We start from the raw sequence: 17,657 nt of genomic DNA, 5'->3' as shown, positions 1-17,657 counted from the left end.
TCCTTGGTGAATTACCTTCTTAAAACAACTCCATATAGCTTAGTAGAACCCTTCTTTGCGAGGCATTGGAAAACCTCCCTGGTCTTTGTGGTTGACTGAGGGACCTTAAGGATCATTTTATGTTTTGGGTACAGAGTTGAGGTAGTCATAAAAAAATCATGTTAAACACTATTATTGCACACAGAGTGAGTCCATGCAACTTATTATGTGACTTGTTAATAAATGTTTTACTCCTGAACTTATTTAGGCTTGCCATAACATAGGGGTTGAATACTTATTGACTCAAAACATTTCAGCTTTTCATTTTGTATTAATTAGTAAAAATTTCGAAAAACATAATTCCACTTTGACATTATGGGGTGTTATGTGTAGTCCAGTGACACAAAATCTCAATTTAATCCATTTTAAATTCAGGCTGTAACACAACAAAATTTGGAAAAAGTCAAGGGGTGTGAATACTTTCTGAAGGCAATGTAAATTATACATTTCAAGCAATTTTGACATACAAAAGGACCAGTAGCATATGCTAGTAATTGTTGCTTGATGCCCCATTGCTGGTGAGCTTTCAACATAAACAGTTCATGTTGTTGATCGCCAAACCATTTATGATGCCAGTCCCCTCTCCCTACAAGCTGATGTTGATGCCAGTCCTCTCTCCCTACAAGCTGATGTTGATGCCAGTCCTCTCTCCCTACAAGCTGATGTTGATGCCAGTCCCCTCTCCCTACAAGCTGATGTTGATGCCAGTCCCCTCTCCCTACAAGCTGATGTTGATGCCAGTCCCCTCTCCCTACAAGCTGATGTTGATGCCAGTCCTCTCTCCCTACAAGCTGATGTTGATGCCAGTCCTCTCTCCCTACAAGCTGATGTTGATGCCAGTCCTCTCTCCTTACAAGCTGATGTTGATGCCAGTCCTCTCTCCTTACAAGCTGATGTTGATGCCAGTCCCCTCTCCCTACAAGCTGATGTTGATGCCAGTCCTCTCTCCCTACAAGCTGATGTTGATGCCAGTCCCCTCTCCCTACAAGCTGATGTTGATGCCAGTCCCCTCTCCCTACAAGCTGATGTTGATGCCAGTCCCCTCTCCCTACAAGCTGATGTTGATGCCAGTCCTCTCTCCCTACAAGCTGATGTTGATGCCAGTCCCCTCTCCCTACAAGCTGATGTTGATGCCAGTCCTCTCTCCCTACAAGCTGATGTTGATGCCAGTCCTCTCTCCCTACAAGCTGACGTTGATGCCAGTCCCCTCTCCCTACAAGCTGATGTTGATGCCAGTCCTCTCTCCTTACAAGCTGATGTTGATGCCAGTCCTCTCTCCTTACAAGCTGATGTTGATGCCAGTCCTCTCTCCTTACAAGCTGATGTTGATGCCAGTCCTCTCTCCCTACAAGCTGATGTTGATGCCAGTCCCCTCTCCCTACAAGCTGATGTTGATGCCAGTCCCCTCTCCCTACAAGCTGATGTTGATGCCAGTCCTCTCTCCTTACAAGCTGATGTTGATGCCAGTCCTCTCTCCCTACAAGCTGATGTTGATGCCAGTCCTCTCTCCCTACAAGCTGATGTTGATGCCAGTCCTCTCTCCCTACAAGCTGATGTTGATGCCAGTCCCCTCTCCCTACAAGCTGATGTTGATGCCAGTCCTCTCTCCTTACAAGCTGATGTTGATGCCAGTCCTCTCCTTACAAGGTGATGTTGATGCCAGTCCTCTCTCCCTACAAGCTGATGTTGATGCCAGTCCTCTCTCCCTACAAGCTGATGTTGATGCCAGTCCGCTCTCCCTACAATGAGATGTTGATGCCAGTCCTCTCTCCCTACAAGCTGATGTTGATGCCAGTCCCCTCTCCCTACAGCGAGATGTTGATGCCAGTCCCCACTCCCTACAATGAGATGTTGATGCCAGTCCTCTCTCCCTACAAGCTGATGTTGATGCCAGTCCTCTCTCCCTACAAGCTGATGTTGATGCCAGTCCTCTCTCTCTACAATGAGATGTTGATGCCAGTCCTCTCTCCCTACAAGCTGATGTTGATGCCAGTCCTCTCTCCCTACAATGAGATGTTGATGCCAGTCCTCTCTCCCTACAAGCTGATGTTGATGCCAGTCCTCTCTCCCTACAAGCTGATGTTGATGCCAGTCCTCTCTCTCTACAATGAGATGTTGATGCCAGTCCTCTCTCCCTACAAGCTGATGTTGATGCCAGTCCTCTCTCCCTACAAGCTGATGTTGATGCCAGTCCTCTCTCCCTACAAGCTGTTGATGCCAGTCCTCTCTCCCTACAAGCTGATGTTGATGCCAGTCCTCTCTCCCTACAAGCTGATGTCGATGCCAGTCCTCTCTCCCTACAATGAGATGTTGATGCCAGTCCTCTCTCCCTACAATGAGATGTTGATGCCAGTCCCCTCTCCCTACAAGCTGATGTTGATGCCAGTACCCTCTCCCTACAAGCTGATGTTGATGCCAGTCCCCTCTCCCTACAGCGAGATGTTGATGCCAGTCCCCTCTCCCTACAGCGAGATGTTGATGCCAGTCCTCTCTCCCTACAAGCTGATGTTGATGCCAGTCCTCTCTCCCTACAATGAGATGTTGATGCCAGTCCTCTCTCCCTACAAGCTGATGTTGATGCCAGTCCCCTCTCCCTACAAGCTGATGTTGATGCCAGTCCCCTCTCCCTACAAGCTGATGTTGATGCCAGTCCTCTCTCCCTACAAGCTGATGTTGATGCCAGTCCTCTCTCCCTACAAGCTGATGTTGATACCAGTCCTCTCTCCCTACAAGCTGATGTTGATGCCAGTCCTCTCTCCCTACAAGCTGATGTCGATGCCAGTCCTCTCTCCCTACAATGAGATGTTGATGCCAGTCCTCTCTCCCTACAATGAGATGTTGATGCCAGTCCTCTCTCCCTACAATGAGATGTTGATGCCAGTCCCCTCTCCCTACAAGCTGATGTTGATGCCAGTCCCCTCTCCCTACAAGCTGATGTTGATGCCAGTCCCCTCTCCCTACAGCGAGATGTTGATGCCAGTCCTCTCTCCCTACAATGAGATGTTGATGCCAGTCCTCTCTCCCTACAAGCTGATGTTGATGCCAGTCCTCTCTCCCTACAATGAGATGTTGATGCCAGTCCTCTCTCCCTACAAGCTGATGTTGATGCCAGTCCCCTCTCCCTACAAGCTGATGTTGATGCCAGTCCCCTCTCCCTACAAGCTGATGTTGATGCCAGTCCTCTCTCCCTACAAGCTGATGTTGATGCCAGTCCTCTCTCCCTACAAGCTGATGTTGATGCCAGTCCTCTCTCCCTACAATGAGATGTTGATGCCAGTCCTCTCTCCCTACAATGAGATGTTGATGCCAGTCCTCTCTCCCTACAATGAGATGTTGATGCCAGTCCTCTCTCCCTACAAGCTGATGTTGATGCCAGTCCCCTCTCCCTACAAGCTGATGTTGATGCCAGTCCTCTCTCCCTACAATGAGATGTTGATGCCAGTCCTCTCTCCCTACAAGCTGATGTTGATGCCAGTCCTCTCTCCCTACAATGAGATGTTGATGCCAGTCCTCTCTCCCTACAAGCTGATGTTGATGCCAGTCCTCTCTCCCTACAATGAGATGTTGATGCCAGTCCTCTCTCCCTACAATGAGATGTTGATGCCAGTCCTCTCTCCCTACAATGAGATGTTGATGCCAGTCCCCTCTCCCTACAAGCTGATGTTGATGCCAGTCCCCTCTCCCTACAAGCTGATGTTGATGCCAGTCCCCTCTCCCTACAAGCTGATGTTTGTTCTGCACCTGATCCTAGAGCTGTGTTGATTGACAGTTTGCTGGTCCAATCAGAAGGCCAAGTGTGTGTTTCACTAGCCAATCTGTTGCAACGGCGATGCTACGGTCTCTGGCTGTGTTGAGAGTAATCCAGAGACTCTGATGCCCAATAATGATAGTGATAAGGAAACACAGCCTCCTGAAGTGTTGAGGCTTTCCAGACCATTGTGTTGAAAATAGGTTCATTTCATGAGGCTTTGATCAACACAGTGAACACTACTGGCACCTGCTGGTCAATAATTTATAGCAGCCAAATATAATATAATAATAATAATAATAATAATAATATGCCATTTAGCAGACGCTTTTATCCAAAGCTACTTACAGTCATGTGTGCATACATATTTTTTTTTTTGTGTATGGGTGGTCCCAGGGATCGAACCCACTACCTTGGCGTTACAAGCGCCGTGCTCTACCAGCTGAGCTACAGAGGACCATGCCAGTCCTCTCTCCCTACAAGCTGGGAGAGAGGACAAGCTGGGAGAGAGGACTGGCATGATTATAGACGACGTCCCACCCGCTGTAGCGCGCGTTCAGAGTAGCGTTTTGTCTTCTACCAAACCAACGCCAAACTAATCAGGTGGTTGTTAGACGAAATGAAGCTTCGGACGTCATTGAGCACGTGCTTCTGATAAAGTGATACAGGCATCGGCACACTGCTTCGAAATAAACTGCTTAGTGATTTCGATGCATGCCTCAGAGCTCCGGTATCAAACGTAACATCATTACAACATGAGTGACAAAACGTTATAAAACCTGGCCAGATAATTTTAAGTCATCAGTCCCGAGTCTTAAGGATCCAAGTCCAAGTCATGTGACTGGAGTCCACAACTCTGCTATATACTGCTGTGTGTCAGACTAATGGTCTCATGTATTCATCAGTTAAATACTGCTGTGTCAGACTAATGGTCTCATGTATTCATCAGTTAAATACTGCTGTGTCAGACTAATGGTCTCATGTATTCATCAGTTAAATACTGCTGTGTCAGACTGTACTGATCTCTGCTAAATGGATCTTTTAGTTGTTTGTGTGTGACTTTCTCTCCAGCCCTCCAGTCTAGGCTCCATGGGTCTGACAGAGGGAGCTCTGAGTCATCATGACCTCATCAAGGTCGTCTACAGCGGACTGCACCCTCAGAGAGAGACCTTCACCGCCCAGAACAGGTACTAACCCTGACCTCTGACCCCTAACCCTCCACCCCAGAGAGAAACCTTCACTGCCCAGAACAGGTTCTGGTAGAGGCCTCAACCTGGCTCTTCTCTGCCTCCCCCTACTGGCCTCTCTCTCCGGCCTCTCTCCCCCTGGCCCCAATCCCTCTGTTCCCTCTCCCCCAATCCCTCTGTTCCCTCTCCCCCTGGCCCCAATCCCTCTGTTCCCTCTCCCCCTGGCCCCAATCCCTCTGTTCCCCCTCTCCACCTGGCCCCAATCCCTCTGTTCCCCCTCTCCACCTGTCCCCAATCCCTCTGTTCCCTCTCCCCACCTGTCCCCAATCCCTCTGTTCCCTCTCCCCCTGGCCCCAATCCCTCTGTTCCCTCTCCCCCTGGCCCCAATCCCTCTGTTCCCCCTCTCCCCCTGGCCCCAATCCCTCTGTTCCCCCTCTCCCCCTGGCCCTAATCCCTCTGTTCCCTCTCCCCCTGGCCCCAATCCCTCTGTTCCCTCTCCCCCTGGCCCCAATCCCTCTGTTCCCTCTCCCCCTGGCCCCAATCCCTCTGTTCCCTCTCCCCCTGGCCCCAATCCCTCTGTTCCCTCTCCCCCTGGCCCCAATCCCTCTGTTCCCTCTCCCCCTGGCCCCAATCCCTCTGTTCCCTCTCCCCCTGGCCCCAATCCCTCTGTTCCCCCTCTCCCCCTGGCCCCAATCCCTCTGTTCCCCCTCTCCCCCTGGCCCCAATCCCTCTGTTCCCTCTCCCCCTGGCCCCAATCCCTCTGTCCCCTCTCCCCCTGGCCCCAATCCCTCTGTCCCCTCTCCCCCTGGCCCCAATCCCTCTGTCCCCTCTCCCCCTGGCCCCAATCCCTCTGTCCCCTCTCCCCCTGGCCCCAATCCCTCTGTCCCCTCTCCCCCTGGCCCCAATCCCTCTGTCCCCTCTCCCCCTGGCCCCAATCCCTCTGTTCCCTCTCCCCCTGGCCCCAATCCCTCTGTTCCCTCTCCCCCTGGCCCCAATCCCTCTGTTCCCCCTCTCCCCCTGGCCCCAATCCCTCTGTTCCCTCTCCCCCTGGCCCCAATCCCTCTGTCCCCTCTCCCCCTGGCCCCAATCCCTCTGTTCCCTCTCCCCCTGGCCCCAATCCCTCTGTTCCCTCTCCCCCTGGCCCCAATCCCTCTGTTCCCTCTCTCCCAATCCCTCTGTCCCCTCTCCCCCGATCCCTCTGTTCCCTCTCCCCCTGGCCCCAATCCCTCTGTCCCCTCTCCCCCTGGCCCAAATCCCTCTGTTCCCTCTCCCCCTGGCCCCAATCCCTCTGTCCCCTCTCCCCCTGGCCCCAATCCCTCTGTTCCCCCTCTCCCCCTGGCCCTAATCCCTCTGTTCCCTCTCCCCCTGGCCCCAATCCCTCTGTTCCCTCTCCCCCTGGCCCCAATCCCTCTGTTCCCTCTCTCCCAATCCCTCTGTCCCCTCTCCCCCGATCCCTCTGTTCCCTCTCCCCCTGGCCCCAATCCCTCTGTCCCCTCTCCCCCTGGCCCCAATCCCTCTGTCCCCTCTCCCCCTGGCCCCAATCCCTCTGTTCCCCCTCTCCCCCTGGCCCCAACCCCTCTGTTCCCTCTCCCCCAATCCCTCTGTTCCCTCTCCCCCAATCCCTCTGTTCCCTCTCCCCCTGGCCCCAATCCCTCTGTCCCCCCTCCCCCTGGCCCCAATCCCTCTGTTCCCTCTCCCCCTGGCCCCAATCCCTCTGTTCCCTCTCCCCCAATCCCTCTCCCCCTGGCCCCAATCCCTCTCCCCCAGGCCCCAATCCCTCTCCCCCAATCCCTCTCCCCCTGGCCCCAATCCCTCTGTCCCCTCTCCCCCTGGCCCCAATCCCTCTGTTCCCTCTCCCCCTGGCCCCAATCCCTCTGTTCCCCCTCTCCCCCTGGCCCCAATCCCTCTGTTCCCCCTCTCCCCCTGGCCCCAATCCCTCTGTTCCCTCTCCCCCAATCCCTCTGTCCCCTCTCCCCCAATCCCTCTGTTCCCTCTCTCCCCCTGGCCCCAATCCCTCTGTTCCCTCTCCCCCAATCCCTCTGTTCCCTCTCCCCCTGGCCCCAATCCCTCTGTTCCCTCTCCCCCTGGCCCCAATCCCTCTGTTCCCTCTCCCCCTGGCCCCAATCCCTCTGTTCCCTCTCCCCCAATCCCTCTGTCCCCTCTCCCCCTGGCCCCAATCCCTCTGTTCCCAATCCCTCTGTTCCCTCTCCCCCTGGCCCCAATCCCTCTGTTCCCTCTCCCCCTGGCCCCAATCCCTCTGTTCCCCCTCTCCCCCTGGCCCCAATCCCTCTGTTCCCTCTCCCCCTGGCCCCAATCCCTCTGTTCCCTCTCCCCCAATCCCTCTGTCCCTTCTCCCCCAATCCCTCTGTTCCCTCTCCCCCAATCCCTCTGTTCCCTCTCTCCCCCTGGCCCCAATCCCTCTGTTCCCTCTCCCCCAATCCCTCTGTTCCCTCTCCCCCTGGCCCCAATCCCTCTGTTCCCTCTCCCCCTGGCCCCAATCCCTCTGTTCCCTCTCCCCCTGGCCCCAATCCCTCTGTTCCCCCTCTCCCCCTGGCCCCAATCCCTCTGTTCCCCCTCTCCCCCTGGCCCCAATCCATCTGTTCCCTCTCCCCCCCTGGCCCCAATCCCTCTGTTCCCTCTCCCCCTGGCCCCAATCCCTCTGTTCCCTCTCCCCCTGGCCCCAATCCCTCTGTCCTCTCTCCCCTCTCCCCCAATCCCTCTGTTCCCTCTCTCCCCCTGGCCCCAATCCCTCTGTCCCCTCTCCCCCAATCCCTCTGTTCCCTCTCTCCCCCTGGCCCCAATCCCTCTGTTCCCTCTCCCCCAATCCCTCTGTACCCTCTCCCCCTGGCCCCAATCCCTCTGTTCCCTCTCCCCCTGGCCCCAATCCCTCTGTTCCCTCTCCCCCTGGCCCCAATCCCTCTGTTCCCTCTCCCCCTGGCCCCAATCCCTCTGTTCCCCCTCTCCCCCTGGCCCCAATCCATCTGTTCCCTCTCCCCCCCTGGCCCCAATCCCTCTGTTCCCTCTCCCCCTGGCCCCAATCCCTCTGTCCTCTCTCCCCTCTCCCCCAATCCCTCTGTTCCCTCTCTCCCCCAATCCCTCTGTTCCCTCTCTCCCCCTGGCCCCAATCCCTCTGTTCCCTCTCCCCCAATCCCTCTGTCCCCTCTCCCCCTGGCCCCAATCCCTCTGTTCCCTCTCCCCCTGGCCCCAATCCCTCTGTTCCCCATGGCCCCAATCCCTCTGTCCTCTCTCCACCTGGCCCCAATCCCTCTGTTCCCTCTCCGCCTGGCCCCAATCCCTCTGTCCTCTCTCCCCCTGGCCCCAATCCCTCTGTCCCCTCTCCCCCTGGCCCCAATCCCTCTGTTCCCCCTCTCCCCCTGGCCCCAATCCCTCTGTTCCCCCTCTCCCCCTGGCCCCAATCCCTCTGTTCCCCCTGGCCCCAATCCCTCTGTCCCCTCTCCCCCTGGCCCCAATCCCTCTGTCCCCTCTCCCCCTGGCCCCAATCCCTCTGTTCCCCCTCTCCCCCTGGCCCCAATCCCTCTGTTCCCTCTCCCCCAATCCCTCTGTCCCCTCTCCCCCTGGCCCCAATCCCTCTGTTCCCCCTCTCCCCCAATCCCTCTGGCCCCTCTCCCCCTGGCCCCAATCCCTCTGTTCCCCCTCTCCCCCAATCCCTCTGTCCCCTCTCCCCCTGGCCCCAATCCCTCTGTTCCCCCTCTCCCCCAATCCCTCTGTCCCCTCTCCCCCTGGCCCCAATCCCTCTGTTCCCTCTCCCCCAATCCCTCTGTCCCCTCTCCCCCTGGCCCCAATCCCTCTGTTCCCTCTCCCCCTGGCCCCAATCCCTCTGTTCCCTCTCCCCCTGGCCCCAATCCCTCTGTCCCCTCTCCCCAATCCCTCTGTTCCCTCTCCCCCTGGCCCCAATCCCTCTGTTCCCTCTCCCCCTGGCCCCAATCCCTCTGTTCCCTCTCCCCCTGGCCCCAATCCCTCTGTTCCCCCTCTCCCCCAATCCCTCTGTTCCCCCTCTCCCCCAATCCCTCTGTCCCCTCTCCTCCTGGCCCCAATCCCTCTGTCCCCTCTCCCCCTGGCCCCAATCCCTCTGTTCCCTCTCCCCCTGGCCCCAATCCCTCTGTTCCCCCTCTCCCCCAATCCCTCTGTTCCCTCTCCCCCTGGCCCCAATCCCTCTGTTCCCCCTCTCCCCCAATCCCTCTGTCCCCTCTCCTCCTGGCCCCAATCCCTCTGTCCCCTCTCCCCCAATCCCTCTGTTCCCCCTCTCCCCCAATCCCTCTGTTCCCTCTCCCCCTGGCCCCAATCCCGCTGTTCCCCCTCTCCCCCAATCCCTCTGTCCCCTCTCCTCCTGGCCCCAATCCCTCTGTCCCCTCTCCCCCAATCCCTCTGTTCCCCCTCTCCCCCAATCCCTCTGTTCCCTCTCCCCCTGGCCCCAATCCCTCTGTCCCCTCTCCCCCAATCCCTCTGTTCCCTCTCCCCCTGGCCCCAATCCCTCTGTCCCCTCTCCCCCAATCCCTCTGTCCCCTCTCCCCCAATCCCTCTGTTCCCTCTCTCCCAATCCCTCTGTCCCCTCTCCCCCAATCCCTCTGTCCCCTCTCCCCCTGGCCCCAATCCCTCTGTTCCCCCTCTCCCCCTGGCCCCAATCCCTCTGTCCCCTCTCCCCCAATCCCTCTGTTCCCTCTCCCCCAATCCCTCTGTTCCCTCTCCCCCTGGCCCCAATCCCTCTGTCCCCTCTCCCCCTGGCCCCAATCCCTCTGTCCCCTCTCCCCCTGGCCCCAATCCCTCTGTCCCCTCTCCCCCAATCCCTCTGTTCCCTCTCTCCCCCTGGCCCCAATCCCTCTGTTCCCTCTCTCCCCCTGGCCCCAATCCCTCTGTCCCCTCTCCCCCTGGCCCCAATCCCTCTGTTCCCTCTCTCCCCCTGGCCCCAATCCCCCTGTTCCCTCTCCCCCTGGCCCCAATCCCTCTGTTCCCTCTCCCCCTGGCCCCAATCCCTCTGTTCCCTCTCTCCCCCTGGCCCCAATCCCTCTGTCCCCTCTCTCCCCCTGGCCCCAATCCCTCTGTCCCCTCTCCCCCAATCCCTCTGTTCCCTCTCTCCCCCTGGCCCCAATCCCTCTGTTCCCTCTCCCCCTGGCCCCAATCCCTCTGTCCCCTCTCCCCCTGGCCCCAATCCCTCTGTTCCCTCTCCCCCTGGCCCCAATCCCTCTGTTCCCTCTCCCCCTGGCCCCAATCCCTCTGTTCCCTCTCTCCCAATCCCTCTGTCCCCTCTCCCCCGATCCCTCTGTTCCCTCTCCCCCTGGCCCCAATCCCTCTGTTCCCCCTCTCCCCCTGGCCCCAATCCCTCTGTTCCCTCTCCCCCTGGCCCCAATCCCTCTGTCCCCTCTCCCCCTGGCCCCAATCCCTCTGTTCCCCCTCTCCCCCTGGCCCCAATCCCTCTGTCCCCTCTCCCCCTGGCCCCAATCCCTCTGTTCCCCCTCTCCCCCTGGCCCCAATCCCTCTGTTCCCTCTCCCCCAATCCCTCTGTTCCCTCTCCCCCAATCCCTCTGTTCCCTCTCCCCCTGGCCCCAATCCCTCTGTCCCCCCTCCCCCTGGCCCCAATCCCTCTGTTCCCTCTCCCCCAATCCCTCTGTTCCCTCTCTCCCAATCCCTCTGTCCCCTCTCCCCCGATCCCTCTGTTCCCTCTCCCCCTGGCCCCAATCCCTCTGTTCCCCCTCTCCCCCTGGCCCCAATCCCTCTGTTCCCTCTCCCCCTGGCCCCAATCCCTCTGTTCCCTCTCCCCCTGGCCCCAATCCCTCTGTCCCCTCTCCCCCTGGCCCCAATCCCTCTGTTCCCCCTCTCCCCCTGGCCCCAATCCCTCTGTTCCCTCTCCCCCTGGCCCCAATCCCTCTGTTCCCTCTCCCCCTGGCCCCAATCCCTCTGTTCCCTCTCCCCCTGGCCCCAATCCCTCTGTTCCCTCTCCCCCTGGCCCCAATCCCTCTGTTCCCTCTCCCCCTGGCCCCAATCCCTCTGTCCCCTCTTCCCCTGGCCCCAATCCCTCTGTTCCCTCTCCCCCTGGCCCCAATCCCTCTGTTCCCTCTCCCCCTGGCCCCAATCCCTCTGTTCCCTCTCCCCCTGGCCCCAATCCCTCTGTTCCCTCTCTCCCCCTGGCCCCAATCCCTCTGTCCCCTCTCCCCCAATCCCTCTGTTCCCTCTCTCCCCCTGGCCCCAATCCCTCTGTTCCCTCTCCCCCTGGCCCCAATCCCTCTGTCCCCTCTCCCCCTGGCCCCAATCCCTCTGTCCCCTCTCCCCCTGGCCCCAATCCCTCTGTCCCCTCTCCCCCTGGCCCCAATCCCTCTGTCCCCTCTCCCCCTGGCCCCAATCCCTCTGTTCCCTCTCCCCCTGGCCCCAATCCCTCTGTTCCCCCTCTCCCCCAATCCCTCTGTTCCCTCTCCCCCTGGCCCCAATCCCTCTGTCCCCTCTCCCCCTGGCCCCAATCCCTCTGTTCCCTCTCCCCCTGGCCCCAATCCCTCTGTTCCCTGGCCCCAATCCCTCTGTTCCCTCTCCCCCTGGCCCCAATCCCTCTGTCCCCTTTCCCCCTGGCCCCAATCCCTCTGTTCCCTCTCCCCCTGGCCCCAATCCCTCTGTTCCCTCTCCCCCTGGCCCCAATCCCTCTGTTCCCTCTCTCCCAATCCCTCTGTCCCCTCTCCCCCGATCCCTCTGTTCCCTCTCCCCCTGGTCCCAATCCCTCTGTTCCCCCTGGCCCAAATCCCTCTGTTCCCTCTCCCCCTGGCCCCAATCCCTCTGTCCCCTCTCCCCCTGGCCCCAATCCCTCTGTTCCCCCTCTCCCCCTGGCCCCAATCCCTCTGTCCCCTCTCCCCCTGGCCCCAATCCCTCTGTTCCCCCTCTCCCCCTGGCCCCAACCCCTCTGTTCCCTCTCCCCCAATCCCTCTGTTCCCTCTCCCCCAATCCCTCTGTTCCCTCTCCCCCTGGCCCCAATCCCTCTGTCCCCCCTCCCCCTGGCCCCAATCCCTCTGTTCCCTCTCCCCCAATCCCTCTGTTTCCTCTCCCCCAATCCCTCTGTCCCCTCTCCCCCTGGCCCCAATCCCTCTGTTCCCTCTCCCCCTGGCCCCAATCCCTCTGTTCCCCCTCTCCCCCTGGCCCCAATCCCTCTGTTCCCCCTCTCCCCCTGGCCCCAATCCCTCTGTTCCCCCTCTCCCCCTGGCCCCAATCCCTCTGTTCCCTCTCCCCCTGGCCCCAATCCCTCTGTTCCCTCTCCCCCTGGCCCCAATCCCTCTGTTCCCTCTCCCCCTGGCCCCAATCCCTCTGTTCCCTCTCCCCCTGGCCCCAATCCCTCTGTTCCCCCTCTCCCCCTGGCCCCAATCCCTCTGTTCCCTCTCCCCCTGGCCCCAATCCCTCTGTCCCCTCTCCCCCTGGCCCCAATCCCTCTGTTCCCCCTCTCCCCCTGGCCCCAATCCCTCTGTCCCCTCTCCCCCTGGCCCCAATCCCTCTGTTCCCCCTCTCCCCCTGGCCCCAACCCCTCTGTTCCCTCTCCCCCAATCCCTCTGTTCCCTCTCCCCAATCCCTCTGTTCCCTCTCCCCCTGGCCCCAATCCCTCTGTCCCCCCTCCCCCTGGCCCCAATCCCTCTGTTCCCTCTCCCCCAATCCCTCTGTTCCCTCTCCCCCAATCCCTCTGTTCCCTCTCCCCCTGGCCCCAATCCCTCTGTCCCCCCTCCCCCTGGCCCCAATCCCTCTGTTCCCTCTCCCCCAATCCCTCTGTCCCCTCTCCCCCAATCCCTCTGTCCCCTCTCCCCCTGGCCCCAATCCCTCTGTTCCCCCTCTCCCCCTGGCCCCAATCCCTCTGTTCCCTCTCCCCCTGGCCCCAATCCCTCTGTTCCCCCTCTCCCCCTGGCCCCAATCGCTCTGTTCCCCCTCTCCCCCTGGCCCCAATCGCTCTGTTCCCCCTCTCCCCCTGGCCCCAATCCCTCTGTTCCCTCTCCCCCTGGCCCCAATCCCTCTGTTCCCTCTCCCCCTGGCCCCAATCCCTCTGTTCCCTCACCCCTGGCCCCAATCCCTCTGTTCCCTCTCCCCCTGGCCCCAATCCCTCTGTTCCCTCTCCCCCTGGCCCCAATCCCTCTGTCCCCTCTCCCCCTGGCCCCAATCCCTCTGTTCCCTCTCCCCCTGGCCCCAATCCCTCTGTTCCCTCTCTCCCCCTGGCCCCAATCCCTCTGTCCCCTCTCCCCCAATCCCTCTGTTCCCTCTCTCCCCTGGCCCCAATCCCTCTGTTCCCTCTCCCCTGGCCCCAATCCCTCTGTTCCCTCTCCCCCTGGCCCCAATCCCTCTGTCCCCTCTCCCCCTGGCCCCAATCCCTCTGTCCCCTCTCCCCCTGGCCCCAATCCCTCTGTCCCCTCTCCCCCTGGCCCCAATCCCTCTGTTCCCTCTCCCCCTGGCCCCAATCCCTCTGTTCCCTCTCCCCCTGGCCCCAATCCCTCTGTCCCCTCTCCCCCTGGCCCCAATCCCTCTGTTCCCTCTCCCCCTGGCCCCAATCCCTCTGTTCCCTCTCCCCCTGGCCCCAATCCCTCTGTTCCCTCTCCCCCTGGCCCCAATCCCTCTGTCCCCTCTCCCCCTGGCCCCAATCCCTCTGTTCCCTCTCCCCCTGGCCCCAATCCCTCTGTTCCCTCTCCCCCTGGCCCCAATCCCTCTGTTCCCTCTCTCCCAATCCCTCTGTCCCCTCTCCCCCGATCCCTCTGGTCCCAATCCCTCTGTTCCCCCTCTCCCCCTGGCCCCAATCCCTCTGTTCCCCCTCTCCCCCTGGCCCCAATCCCTCTGTTCCCCCTCTCCCCCTGGCCCCAATCCCTCTGTTCCCCCTCTCCCCCTGGCCCCAATCCCTCTGTTCCCTCTCCCCCTGGCCCCAATCCCTCTGTTCCCTCTCCCCCTGGCCCCAATCCCTCTGTTCCCTCTCCCCCTGGCCCCAATCCCTCTGTTCCCTCTCCCCCTGGCCCCAATCCCTCTGTTCCCTCTCCCCCTGGCCCCAATCCCTCTGTTCCCTCTCCCCCTGGCCCCAATCCCTCTGTCCCCTCTCCCCCTGGCCCCAATCCCTCTGTCCCCTCTCCCCCTGGCCCCAATCCCTCTGTTCCCTCTCCCCCTGGCCCCAATCCCTCTGTTCCCTCTCCCCCTGGCCCCAATCCCTCTGTTCCCTCTCTCCCAATCCCTCTGTCCCCTCTCCCCCGATCCCTCTGTTCCCTCTCCCCCTGGCCCCAATCCCTCTGTTCCCCCTCTCCCCCTGGCCCCAATCCCTCTGTTCCCTCTCCCCCTGGCCCCAATCCCTCTGTCCCCTCTCCCCCTGGCCCCAATCCCTCTGTTCCCCCTCTCCCCCTGGCCCCAATCCCTCTGTCCCCTCTCCCCCTGGCCCCAATCCCTCTGTTCCCCCTCTCCCCCTGGCCCCAACCCCTCTGTTCCCTCTCCCCCAATCCCTCTGTTCCCTCTCCCCCAATCCCTCTGTTCCCTCTCCCCCTGGCCCCAATCCCTCTGTCCCCCCTCCCCCTGGCCCCAATCCCTCTGTTCCCTCTCCCCCAATCCCTCTGTTCCCTCTCCCCCAATCCCTCTGTTCCCTCTCCCCCTGGCCCCAATCCCTCTGTCCCCCCTCCCCCTGGCCCCAATCCCTCTGTTCCCTCTCCCCAATCCCTCTGTCCCCTCTCCCCCAATCCCTCTGTCCCCTCTCCCCCTGGCCCCAATCCCTCTGTTCCCCCTCTCCCCCTGGCCCCAATCCCTCTGTTCCCTCTCCCCCTGGCCCCAATCCCTCTGTTCCCCCTCTCCCCCTGGCCCCAATCCCTCTGTTCCCTCTCCCCCAATCCCTCTGTTCCCTCTCCCCCAATCCCTCTGTTCCCTCTCCCCCTGGCCCCAATCCCTCTGTCCCCCCTCCCCCTGGCCCCAATCCCTCTGTTCCCTCTCCCCCAATCCCTCTGTTCCCTCTCCCCCAATCCCTCTGTTCCCTCTCCCCCTGGCCCCAATCCCTCTGTCCCCCCTCCCCCTGGCCCCAATCCCTCTGTTCCCTCTCCCCAATCCCTCTGTCCCCTCTCCCCCAATCCCTCTGTCCCCTCTCCCCCTGGCCCCAATCCCTCTGTTCCCCCTCTCCCCCTGGCCCCAATCCCTCTGTTCCCTCTCCCCCTGGCCCAATCCCTCTGTTCCCCCTCTCCCCCTGGCCCCAATCCCTCTGTTCCCCCTCTCCCCCTGGCCCCAATCCCTCTGTTCCCCCTCTCCCCCTGGCCCCAATCCCTCTGTTCCCCCTCTCCCCCTGGCCCCAATCCCTCTGTTCCCCCTCTCCCCCTGGCCCCAATCCCTCTGTTCCCCCTCTCCCCCTGGCCCCAATCCCTCTGTTCCCTCTCCCCCTGGCCCCAATCCCTCTGTTCCCTCTCCCCCTGGCCCCAATCCCTCTGTTCCCTCTCCCCCTGGCCCCAATCCCTCTGTTCCCTCTCCCCCTGGCCCCAATCCCTCTGTTCCCTCTCCCCCTGGCCCCAATCCCTCTGTTCCCTCTCCCCCTGGCCCCAATCCCTCTGTCCCCTCTCCCCCTGGCCCCAATCCCTCTGTTCCCTCTCCCCCTGGCCCCAATCCCTCTGTTCCCTCTCCCCCTGGCCCCAATCCCTCTGTTCCCTCTCTCCCCCTGGCCCCAATCCCTCTGTCCCCTCTCCCCAAATCCCTCTGTTCCCTCTCCCCCTGGCCCCAATCCCTCTGTCCCCTCTCCCCCTGGCCCCAATCCCTCTGTTCCCCCTCTCCCCCTGGCCCCAATCCCTCTGTCCCCTCTCCCCCTGGCCCCAATCCCTCTGTTCCCCCTCTCCCCCTGGCCCCAACCCCTCTGTTCCCTCTCCCCCAATCCCTCTGTTCCCTCTCCCCCAATCCCTCTGTTCCCTCTCCCCCTGGCCCCAATCCCTCTGTCCCCCCTCCCCCTGGCCCCAATCCCTCTGTTCCCTCTCCCCCAATCCCTCTGTTTCCTCTCCCCCAATCCCTCTGTCCCCTCTCCCCCTGGCCCCAATCCCTCTGTTCCCTCTCCCCCTGGCCCCAATCCCTCTGTTCCCCCTCTCCCCCTGGCCCCAATCCCTCTGTTCCCCCTCTCCCCCTGGCCCCAATCCCTCTGTTCCCCCTCTCCCCCTGGCCCCAATCCCTCTGTTCCCTCTCCCCCTGGCCCCAATCCCTCTGTTCCCTCTCCCCCTGGCCCCAATCCCTCTGTTCCCTCTCCCCCTGGCCCCAATCCCTCTGTTCCCTCTCCCCCAATCCCTCTGTTCCCTCTCCCCCTGGCCCCAATCCCTCTGTTCCCCCTCTCCCCCTGGCCCCAATCCCTCTGTTCCCTCTCCCCCTGGCCCCAATCCCTCTGTCCCCTCTCCCCCTGGCCCCAATCCCTCTGTTCCCCCTCTCCCCCTGGCCCCAATCCCTCTGTCCCCTCTCCCCCTGGCCCCAATCCCTCTGTTCCCTCTCCCCCTGGCCCCAATCCCTCTGTTCCCTCTCCCCCTGGCCCCAATCCCTCTGTTCCCTCTCTCCCAATCCCTCTGTCCCCTCTCCCCCGATCCCTCTGTTCCCTCTCCCCCTGGCCCCAATCCCTCTGTTCCCCCTCTCCCCCTGGCCCCAATCCCTCTGTTCCCTCTCCCCCTGGCCCCAATCCCTCTGTCCCCTCTCCCCCTGGCCCCAATCCCTCTGTTCCCCCTCTCCCCCTGGCCCCAATCCCTCTGTCCCCTCTCCCCCTGGCCCCAATCCCTCTGTTCCCCCTCTCCCCCTGGCCCCAACCCCTCTGTTCCCTCTCCCCCAATCCCTCTGTTCCCTCTCCCCCAATCCCTCTGTTCCCTCTCCCCCTGGCCCCAATCCCTCTGTCCCCCCTCCCCCTGGCCCCAATCCCTCTGTTCCCTCTCCCCCAATCCCTCTGTTCCCTCTCCCCCAATCCCTCTGTTCCCTCTCCCCCTGGCCCCAATCCCTCTGTCCCCCCTCCCCCTGGCCCCAATCCCTCTGTTCCCTCTCCCCAATCCCTCTGTCCCCTCTCCCCCAATCCCTCTGTCCCCTCTCCCCCTGGCCCCAATCCCTCTGTTCCCCCTCTCCCCCTGGCCCCAATCCCTCTGTTCCCTCTCCCCCTGGCCCCAATCCCTCTGTTCCCCCTCTCCCCCTGGCCCCAATCCCTCTGTTCCCTCTCCCCCAATCCCTCTGTTCCCTCTCCCCCAATCCCTCTGTTCCCTCTCCCCCTGGCCCCAATCCCTCTGTCCCCCCTCCCCCTGGCCCCAATCCCTCTGTTCCCTCTCCCCCAATCCCTCTGTTCCCTCTCCCCCAATCCCTCTGTTCCCTCTCCCCCTGGCCCCAATCCCTCTGTCCCCCCTCCCCCTGGCCCCAATCCCTCTGTTCCCTCTCCCCAATCCCTCTGTCCCCTCTCCCCCAATCCCTCTGTCCCCCTCTCCCCCTGGCCCCAATCCCTCTGTTCCCCCTCTCCCCCTGGCCCCAATCCCTCTGTTCCCCTCTCCCCCTGGCCCCAATCCCTCTGTTCCCCCTCTCCCCCTGGCCCCAATCCCTCTGTTCCCCCTCTCCCCCTGGCCCCAATCCCTCTGTTCCCCCTCTCCCCCTGGCCCCAATCCCTCTGTTCCCCCTCTCCCCCTGGCCCCAATCCCTCTGTTCCCCCTCTCCCCCTGGCCCCAATCCCTCTGTTCCCCCTCTCCCCCTGGCCCCAATCCCTCTGTTCC

The 17,657-nt window shown here is 61.5% G+C and overlaps 1 protein-coding gene across 1 annotated transcript in view; it reads left to right on the top strand.

The window, feature by feature from the left end:
• Positions 1-17,657, top strand: part of LOC311143710 (hyccin 2-like) — a 161,344-nt gene that overhangs the window by 108,562 nt on the left and 35,125 nt on the right. The window contains exon 7 of the mRNA XM_084179578.1: positions 4,859-4,974. Coding sequence (XP_084035704.1) covers positions 4,859-4,974 — 116 coding nt within the window. The remainder of the gene's footprint in view (positions 1-4,858; positions 4,975-17,657) is intronic.

This window comes from Coregonus lavaretus (assembly GCF_964263955.1).
Source record: "Coregonus lavaretus genome assembly, chromosome: 16".
NCBI lineage: Eukaryota > Metazoa > Chordata > Actinopteri > Salmoniformes > Salmonidae > Coregonus > Coregonus lavaretus.
This window is presented reverse-complemented; position numbering and strand designations above follow the sequence as displayed.